Source organism: Mesocricetus auratus, unplaced genomic scaffold (assembly GCF_017639785.1).
Source record: "Mesocricetus auratus isolate SY011 unplaced genomic scaffold, BCM_Maur_2.0 Super-Scaffold_100676, whole genome shotgun sequence".
In the NCBI taxonomy this organism is placed as follows: domain Eukaryota; kingdom Metazoa; phylum Chordata; class Mammalia; order Rodentia; family Cricetidae; genus Mesocricetus; species Mesocricetus auratus.
In genome coordinates this window covers 56,353,108-56,363,257 of record NW_024429266.1, presented here as the reverse complement: position 1 = coordinate 56,363,257, position 10,150 = coordinate 56,353,108, and the positions used below count along the sequence as shown (strand labels likewise).

Below are 10,150 nucleotides of genomic sequence, written 5' to 3'. Positions count from 1 at the left end.
GCAAGCCCGCCTCTCGGGGGATGGGGGTGGGGTTCTGCGAATGACGTTAGGTGGCGCTGGGCGGTAGGCGTAGACGCCCTCGGTGCCCGGTCTGGTCCGAGTGCGGCCATTTTGGGCTTCGCTTCCTCGCTGGCTCGCCCGCCACCCAGCCCTTCCGCCTGCGCGTTTCGCGCCTCGGTGCGGGCCGCGTTCTCCGGAAACGTCACCGCTGCCGCGCGAAGGGTCTGGACTTTGGCGGAGCGGTCTCCCACGAACTAGGACGCCTCCTTCCCCGCCGGGATGGACGTGGCAGCGGCCGCCACAGCCTGCTTGGGCTATCAAGCTGTGCGGTGCGCCGTCTGCCACGGAAGCCGCCGCTCCCTGGACCTCCTCTGCCGGCGCAGGAATCGGCCTGCAGTACCGACTCGGTGGCTGGGCAAGGCTGAGGCTGTGTAGGCCTCGGATCCCGCCTTCCCTGACGCCGCCGAACCCGCCGAGCTCCTGCCTGAGAACCTGCCAAGGAAAGGAGATGGAGCTGGGAACGCAAGGGCCTCGGATAGGCTCCTGGTTCCGGCTGCCCTTCCTTCGGCGATGGCACGCCTGCTCTTCCGAGTTCCCGACGCCGTCCTCGCGGGCAAACTCCGGGGACCCCGCACTGCCTGCCTCCGCTCTGCCCGAGCCTCGGACCAGGTACTGGGCCAGATTGCTTTCCCAGCTTTTTGCACTACTCCCTGGCTTGCTCCAGAAGCTTTTGATTTGGAGCCACCTTTTCGGTGGCATGATTGCGACCAGATGGCTAGATTTCGTAGCAAATTACAGCGGCTTGAGAGCCTTGAGAGGAGGGGAGGAATCTGCCGCCCCCACGATACAGAAATCCTTGAGTTCACTGCAGCTGGACTCTTCAGAAGAGTTGGTTGTCAGCCCGCTTGATTGGCTAGAGGAGGGTCTCCAATGGCAGTACTCATCCTCAGACCCGGAATTGAAATTGAAAGCCCAGGAAGGCGCTTTGGACTCGACCGCGCACACGTTTGTTCTGGAGCAGCGGCTGTGGGGGATGGAGCTGTTGCCCGGTAGTCTTCGAGCCGGTCTGGTCTCCCACCGAGAACTTGGCTCTTCTCCCGCCGGGCCTCTGGACACCCGGAGCGTAGGCAGTCTCAAGGTAGTTTCCTATCTACTGAACCCTTCCAGTCTAGACTGCCTGCCCCAGCTAGAGCTGCGCCGTCCGAACAGCGTTGGAGCTGGCCAACTCGTGGATTTCCGAACACTAACCCCAGAGAACTGTTGCCGTTTTGAAGATGGTTGTCATCCCCAACCACTGCGTGCGGAGATCTCGGCAACCGCGTGGCAAAGATGTCCCCCTCTTTCTACAGAAGGCCTGCCGGAAATCCACCACCTTCGTATGAAACGTCTAGAATTCCTTCAGGCTAACAAGGGGCAAGAGTTACCCACCCCTGAGCAAGATAATGGCTACCACAGCCTGGAGGAGGAGCATAGCCTTCTCCGGCTGGACCCACAACAGTGCACAGACAAGCCAGCACAGACGGCCTCTCCTCCTGGAGCCAGCCTGGAGCCCCCTGAGAAAAAGGACTTGTTGATTCAAGAAGTTTCCCAAAGCCCCCAGGAAAGTAGCCCGCTTCATCGGTTACCCGTGGAGAAAGAGTGTGAGGAGGACCACGCTAGTGTAGTTGACTGCTCGGCGGTACAGGACGACCTTCCTGTCTCTGCCAGACCAGTTTGTAGCAACAAGCTGATCGATTACATTTTGGGAGGCGCAGCCAGTGACTTAGAGACCAGCTCCGACTCAGAAAGTGAGGATTGGGACGAGGAAGCTGAGGATGATGGCTTTGATAGTGATGATTCCTTGTCGGAATCAGAGGAGGAACCGGACTCTGACGGGTTTCACCTTTGGAACTCTTTCTACAGTGTAGATCCCTATAATCCCCAAAACTTCACAGCCACAATTCAGACTGCTGCCAGCATTGTCCCTGGAGACCCGTGTGATTCAGGGAGGTCCTTGTCCGCCAACTCTGTAGGGAGTTCTCAGGCCAGACTCCTTCCTGAGACCCCTGGGCATAGTTCTGGGGAGGAAGAGGACTGGGAGTCCAGTGCAGACGAAGTGGAGAATCTTAGATTGTGGAACTCTTTCTGCAATTCTGAGGACCCCTACAACCTTTTAAATTTTAAGGCTCCCTTCCAAACGTCAGGGAAAAACTGGAAAGGCTGTCAGGGCTCAAAAGCATCTTCTGAGGCCATGGTGACCTTTTCTGGGTGTCACACCTTACTTTCGTGTAAGGTACAAGTGTTAGAGAGCCGAGAAGATGGTTGTCCAGACTGTGGGCTGGGTGAGGCTCTTTCTGGAGAAACATACACCCATATCAAGAGAAAAAAGGTTTGTTTCTTCCCTTTTAAATGCCTGGTGATTTGCTGTATTTTGGTAGTTACTATAGCAGCATGACTTATCCTGAGGAGGCATTATTGTGCATAGTTTCGAGGAAGACTTCTGAGCTCATGGGGTTGGATTGAGAAATACGCAAATGACCCTTCTTCCCAGTGTAGAGAAGTATTCCCATCTAGAGGAGGACGCCAGTGTGTAGATGTTAGCAGGGCTGTCATTTAGGTTGGTGGGTCCTGAAGTTTAAAAGTGGTTCACTTATATTTTGTTTGTGTATACTTAATATTTATTTTCATGACAGCAGTGTCTTTATTTCTGTCCATTGGAACCCAAAAGAATACTAGTAATTATTATATGATACTACTGATAATAACCTAAATAGCAAGTTAGGTTTATCTAGTTGTTTGCCCTGAAGGGACGTGATTGTGGTGATGTATGCCTGTAATTCCATTGCTTGGGAGTTGCAGGTGGATTATTTTGTGAGTTTTGGAGTCTAGCTTGGTCTACATAGTGAGTTCCAGACTTGCCAGGAATACATGGATGGGACCTTCTCTCAAAAAGAAAAAAAAAAAGCAATACTCCTGGCTTTTCCTGTAACTCACTGTGTCCTGAGCTGGCCAGAACATTCAGCCCATTTTGTTTTTAGGTCTCACTGCAAACTGGCTTAGAACTCACTGACGTTCAAGCTGGCCTCAAAGTCATGCTGAGCCTGGTGCCTCGGCCTCTGAAGTTCAGGGATAGCTGTGAGCCTCCAGGCTGATTTTAAAACTTCATGGAACAGTTTACTCTGATTATATTATTAAGTTTAGTTGTTCAGGGTATTTGAATTGCTTTATTTCTCTTACTGCTTATTCAGCTGAAGTTATTAACTGAGAAAGCATGCCACCCCCAAACGCAAAGATGTTTTTTATTGTTGAGGGAGTTTCTTTAGTTTCTTATACTTGCACCAGTATAAGACAGTGTTGTGAGCCACTGGCTCCAGAGGGCCAGCTTTAAAACTATTCTTGAGACAGGAACTATCTAAATGGTGGTGATTCACCTCTTGCCTATGGAGGCATGATAAGTCATGCTAAAAATTAAATTTTAGTTTGCATTTCAGAATGATACAATGAGAGAGTCCATTCATTCATTCATTCATTGCCACATCCTGAACAAGGGGGGTCTACCACTGAGTCACATCTCCAGGTCTCATTATTCTCTTCAATAAAGGCAAATGCTTTTGAGAGGGAACAAAGTGGAGTAGTGGACCCAAGCACTTGGCCTCTGTTCAGGAGCATTAGGTCTGAGATGTGTTGCGGGGAGCGGGGGCAGACAGTCAGACCAGACAAGTTACTTTAACTGCCATGCCCCTGATCATTTACTTATCCAATGGGAATACTAAGACCTGTTGTAGAAGTTTCGCAAGACTTGTTTTGTCTTGTGATGCTGGGGGTTGAATCCTGGACCTGCTGCATGTTAAACATGCACCCTGCCACTGAGCTAGTTACACCTGCAGCCCGAGTTACCAGTGAGTAAGTAAAACTCATAGGTAGTTCATTTCTATGTCTTTGAATGGCTAAGGCCAACCTCATGTCTTAGTTTCGCTTAAGACTATTGACTGAATGGAACCAAAACTAGAAGAGATTGTGTCTAAGTATAGTTACTTAACAGCCCTTGGCTACCTGCCATTTAGTTTTATGGGACTGATGAGTAGTGCCCAATTCTTAGAATAAGATCGTGGAGTGTAAAATACATTGTGTACTGGCAGAACAGCAGATAGTAGACTTTTTCATCCTAGTTATACCTCTTAAATGCTGTAGGGTTTGGGCTGGTCACTGGCATCTGGTTCCTTGTCTGTACAATGGTGATAATACTGGTTCACATCTCAGGGTTGGCTCAAATGAGGAGCAAATGAGAAAGTTCATAAACTTCTTTGAAAAAAGTTTGGCATTTGATAAGCAGTATAAAAGGGCTTATTTTATTTATGTTAGTGACCATGACTAGGTAACCACTAGAATGCAATATCTAGTAAGGTGTTACATGCCTACTAATTGTCCTCAGGGGCATTCCTAGGCCTGATGTAAAGGGAAGGAAAGCTGTAGGTCTCGCGGGACTAGCTGATGTAACTATTAAACGTGCTTTAAAGCAACTTTTTTTTTTTTGAAGCAAGGTCTCATGTAACCCATTCTGACTTCTAACCCTGATTGTTCTGTCTCAGCTTCTAGTGCTGGGGTCATAGGTGTGTCTTGACTTTTTCAGGGTTTTAGTGGTTACTCCCCGAGTACTTTTTCATTTGGAGGAAGAATACTAAAAAACCAAATTTCTGCATTTCTTTAAGAATTAGAGGATGGGGGGATTAATAATTGGAAAATCCAGAATTTCAACAGCATAAAAGAAGAATTGGGCTTGAAGAGACTGTTATCTGTAGATTTGTGAAGAAATGCACATCTATTTTTGCAGCATTGTTGACTATTTCATTACCTTCATGTGTAGTGGGGACAAAGATTCTTTTGGTGTCAGTGTTCTAAGATCCTGGAGTTTTTAACATTGGGTTTGTCTTTCTAGGTAACCTTCCTTGAAGAAGTTACCGAGTATTATATAAGTGGTGATGAGGATCGCAAGGGACCATGGGAAGAATTTGCAAGGGATGGATGCAGGTTCCAGAAACGGATTCAAGAAACAGAAGATGCCATTGGCTACTGCTTGACATTTGAGCACAGAGAACGGATGTTCAATAGGCTGCAGGCACACACTTCAGAAGACACACTATTGCTCATTGATGTTAAGACTAGTGAACAGTCCTGGCCTACACTCTCTCTTGCTTGAGAGGTTTCTCTTAAAAACAAATATTGGCAGCTGTCCTTGGACATGTTTTTAAAGAAACAACTTGTATCTAGTGATGTAGTTGAATTATTTTTTGGGTAATGTGTCTCATTAGAAACACCAAATCTGATAATGAAGGATCTCTATTTTTAATCCTCTCTTTTCCTTTTAGTTGGATGTGGTTTTGAGACAGAGTCTCACTACATAATTCTGGTTGGCCTGGATCTTTGTAGACCATGCTGGTCTTAAAATTGGTACCTTCTTGCCTCTGCTTCCTGTGCCACCATGCCCAGGTGGATGTGGTGGATGTGGTTGTAAATATCTTCTGCTTCCTTGAGGATAGGAAAAGGGACTCAGTAAGTCGTTACTTTGCACTTTTAAAACTTTTCTCCTGGAGGTAGAGGACAGGCAGGCTCACATAGCTGGCTCCAGGCCATCCAGAGCTGCGTGGTGAGACCCAGTCTTAAAGAACAAACAGAACAAAAGGTCGTTTGTTTTGGTTTTTTGAGACAGGGTTTCTCTGTGTATCCTTGGCTGGCCTAGAACTTGCTCTGTAGACCAGACTGGGCTCAAACTCACAGAGATCCACTTGCTTCTGCCTCTCATCCTGAGAAGTTTCTTTCCAGGCCTGTAATTACAGTTACTTTGGAGACTGAGGCAGGAGGAGAGAAAATTCAAGGTCTGCCTGGGCCGCATAGTGAATTCAGAGCCAGTGTGGGTAGTTTAGCAATCCCTTGTCTTTAAATGAAAATGGAAAAGGAGGCTGGGATATGTTAAACAGCAGAGGGCACTTGCCTACTTGTGCAAGGCTCTAGGTTCAATCCTCAGTACTGCATATTCAGTTTTAATTTAAATTATGCATACCTATCTAAAAACTTTGGGTTCTTGTGTTTTTCCTATTCTAAAATGAGTGGGCTTTTGTTTTTCTGTATATATGTATGTGTGTTTGTATATTTGAGATGAGAGATTGAGGCACAGTCTCAACTGTGGCCTTGAGCTCATGGCAGTCCTCTTGCTTTAACCTCCAGAGTGTACATGTAGCATATATATATATATATATATATATATATATATGTATGTATGTATGTATGTATGTATGTATGTATGTATGTATGTGCACATATATATGTATGTATGTATGTATGTATGTATGTATGTGTATATATATATAGACTATGCTTGCACTTTTTTCCACTTTCATAGATTTGACCTATTTACCTGAAGGCTAAAATCTATTGTGCTTGTTATCAACTTAAAAGACATTGTTGTATCACTTGGGATTTCCTCCCCTGAATTTAAAGAATTAGTCTTGTGTGGCCTAGGCTAGCCTTGAACTTAACTTGCGTAGCCAAGAATGACTTTGAAAGATCCTCTTGTTCTCTTGTTAGGAATGCATATGTGTTTGCCACACATCCAGATCTTTTTCTGTTATCTAGGTCTATTTAAGATATTTCCAAGGACCACCACAAACCCACAAGTGCAGCACTTTCTTGACTGGGAAAGCTGTGTCAGTGTGCTCTTTACAGACTCACACTGTGATGCCCAGCTGGCCTGCCAAACTTTGTCTAGCGTGTTTGATTTCTTTGCAAACTGTATTTGGAAGGTTTCTGTGTTGTAGTTCCAGTTGAATGTGGCTCTTTAACTTTCAGTGGGTAGGAATTGTAAAGCACTCTAGGAAGTAATCATTGCATTGTAGGCATTCAGTTTTTAAACTTAAAAGCCTAGAATTTTCCTAGGAGGAATATACAGACACCTCAGAAATTCAGTTTTGTTTTATGTACTCTTAACAGAAAGCCAGTGTTACTTATACCCTGCCTCAGCACTGTCACTTTTAAAACCTGTCATGGTGACACTGTAAACTTGGATTGGGCAGTTCTGAATTTTTAAGTGTGAAATGTCAAATACAACTTCAATGTCCAGGTTTATTGTGTTCTGTCTTACAGAGAAGCAATGGTGAGGACTGCTCTTTGAGTAAAGCATAAAGTATAGCTAGTACAGTCAGAATATCTTAGTAACCCAAAGCTTGCTTTTGAATGTGTGCCTGGTTTATTTGGTTGGCTTTATCTGCTGTGTGCATGCTAGGTTGAGGTATGTTTTATCACCTCTTTAGTGGTCAGTCCTTACTCTGTGCCTCCTGCCATGCGTAGCGGGAACACAAACGAAAGAGAGGTCCACTAAATTGATAGTGGGGATGAATTTTCCCAGAAGAGCTAGCAGCATAACTACCTCAGTTTATGATCTCCCTGGTTATTTCCGTTGGACATGCTCTAAGGTCTGCCCCCGTGGTGAAAATGTTCATTCACACTAAGAGTACAGCACCAGAAAAGTTGGTCTTAGTTTTGCAGAACCCTCATTCTGTGTATTTTGCACACTTGTGTTTAGTGAACTCCAGAGTGCATTGCAGTCTGCTATAGTGCTGTGGAAATGGGCTAGCTAGAAGCCATGTCATTTGGAAAGCAAGCATGTTAACTTAGGAAGGAAAACCGTCACAATACATAGACATTCTTTTAAATCCAGACTGCAGCTTAGCATTTGATTTCAGATATTTAGGTGTGTTGTGTTTCTGAGACCTGGCACCTGTATATTTGCAACAGAATGGGACATCTTTCTGTCTGTACATTCATTGGGTATTTGAAAATTGTTTCAGTTTCCACCTTCACTATCTAATGAGTAAATGACTGGTTAAAACACTCTGGTCCACTGCCCGCCTACATACAGACATGGTTAGATGGTGGCAAGGACAAAAGAAGCTTTACAAATTGACTGAAGGAGAAGAACAAAATTATTGTCATCCCAGTCCCAGATGTTACAGTCTCTCCCAAGGAAAGAAAACCTCCAAGGCAAGGCAAGTCGTGGAGGTTTTTTAGCTGAATATTTTACACATTCATGCCTTGCAATGGTGCTTTAAAGATCTGTGTAGCTTGTGAGAGAGGCTCTGTATGGATGGGGGTCCCCACTTCTGAGTGCTAAGTGGGGCAGCCCTTCATCTGTAACTTGAAATCAAAACTGTCAGAATTATTTTTTATAATTTAAGGAAGGTGAAGTTTGGGAACAAGATTTTTGAGTTGGCTTCTTCAGATCAATAATTTTAAATGTACCTAGTGGAGATTTTATAGTTCAGATTATATTTGTATATAATTATTAACTAATCTGTAAATTGTAATAAACATATTTGCAATTATTAAATGCTGTGGTATTTTTATGTATCCTTTTGCATTGGTTTGGTATTATAGGACAGGGTTTTCAGAGTTAAATCAGTTTTGTAGAAAGTGCTGTAGGCGACCTGAAAAGACATCTGGGTCAGATAAAAAGTGGCTTCTCAGCTAGTTGAGGTGGGGGAGTGGGGAGCAGAAATGCAGGTGAAAGGTACTGTCTTAGTGATAATAGGGCAGGTTGGATATCAAGAGTGTGAATTTTCCTTTAATCCCAGCACTTGGGAGGCAGAGGCAGGCGGATCTCTGTGAGTTCGAGACCAGCCTGGTCTACAAAGTGAATACTAGGATGAGCTCCAAAACTACACAGAGAAAGCCTGTCTTGAAAAACAAAGGGAGTGTGAACTTTTTGCGGTGGTTTTAGGCAGCCATTGCTAAGCATACCTGAGGGCTGAGGTACAGAGCGCACCGTTGAGCCTGGCTGCCAACAATCGCTTCTAAGAAGTGAGGTTTCATTCCCAAGTCAGAGCCAGCTCCAGCAGCTGCCATTCCCCTGTCCCCTTCTCCTTTTCTGCCCTTCACTTGTTCAGTGCTGGGTTCTTTTCACATTCATGTAAAGGCATGTTTTGTTTGCAGGTACATCTATCTGCACACCAGAAGTCATCTGATCCCATGAGACTATATCTAAGTGATTGTGAGTCTCCACGTGGGTGCTAGGAACTGAACTCGGGACTTCTGAAAGAGCAGCCAGTGCTCCTGTAACTGCTGAGCCATTTCTCCAGCACCCCTGGATCTTATCTAGGTTAGGGTACCCTATCACTGAGCTCATCCTCAGCTGTTTTTTTTTTTTTTTAATTTTAAAAAGAGCAACAAAACAATCAAGCTTTGTCTGTGTAGGAAGCTGCTTTCTGTGTTTGCCCAGTGGATCCGCAGAGCTGGAGTTGACAGGCAGTTGTAAGCTGCCTTGGGTGCTGTGGAAGCACCACGTCAGGTGCCTTAACTGTTGGGCTATCTCTCTAGCACCCTCCACCCCCCCCCTTCTTTTTTTTTCTGGCTTTTTGAGACAGGTTTTCTCTAATTGTCCTGGCTCTCCTTGATTTGTAGACCAGTCTGGTCTTGAACTCATAGAGATCACCTGTCTCTGCCTCCCAAATCCTGGGGTTAAAGGCATGCACCACCACCTTCCAGCTCTCCAGTCCCTTTAATACAAAATTTCAAGCAGTTATTTAATACTGATCTCATTAATCATTAAATGGATTTGGGGATATAGTGGTCTGATGGACTCTTTGGAGTTACTTTTCTGCTTCCACCTTTAAGTAGCTTCAGAGATAAAATGCAGGTGGTCAGATTTAAATGGCAAGGTCTTTACCCCCAAGCCATCTAACTGTCTTTATGTGTCTTGATGGGTCTGGATCCCCTGCCTTTGCTTTCCAGGTACCGGGATTTCAGGCACATCCCCTGCGCCCTCCCCATGCACATACATACACATATACATACTCACTCGCTGCTTGGTGTGCTTGGTGCACTGAGAAAGGGTCTCCTGTGGCCTTGGCCACCATACCCAGCTGGCGAGGCTGCTGAGCCCTTAAGCTCAGTGTGAATCCCCATGTCTACCCCAGCATCCCATTCCTCATGCTGGTTCTAGCCAGTGCCAGGAGACCTGATCTTTATATGGGTTCTGTGGTCTGAACTCAAGTCTTCATGCTGACTTCTCTCCAGCCTTCTTAATTATTCTTTGTAAGTAGACATAAGGGGCTGGAGAGATGGCTCAGTAGTTAAGAGCACTGGCTGCCCTTCCAGAGGTCCAGGTTTGCTTCCCAGAACC

General features: G+C 45.5%; 1 protein-coding gene across 1 annotated transcript; it reads left to right on the top strand.

Moving 5' to 3' along the window:
* The first annotated feature begins 96 nt into the window (after window positions 1-96).
* Window positions 97-8,359, top strand: Ppp1r15b (protein phosphatase 1 regulatory subunit 15B). The gene is made up of 2 exons (XM_013115914.3): window positions 97-2,368; window positions 4,916-8,359. Exons 1-2 carry the CDS (start codon window positions 509-511, stop codon window positions 5,174-5,176), a joined length of 2,121 nt encoding a protein of 706 aa, XP_012971368.1. The 5' UTR covers window positions 97-508; the 3' UTR covers window positions 5,177-8,359.
* The last annotated feature ends 1,791 nt before the right edge of the window (window positions 8,360-10,150 follow it).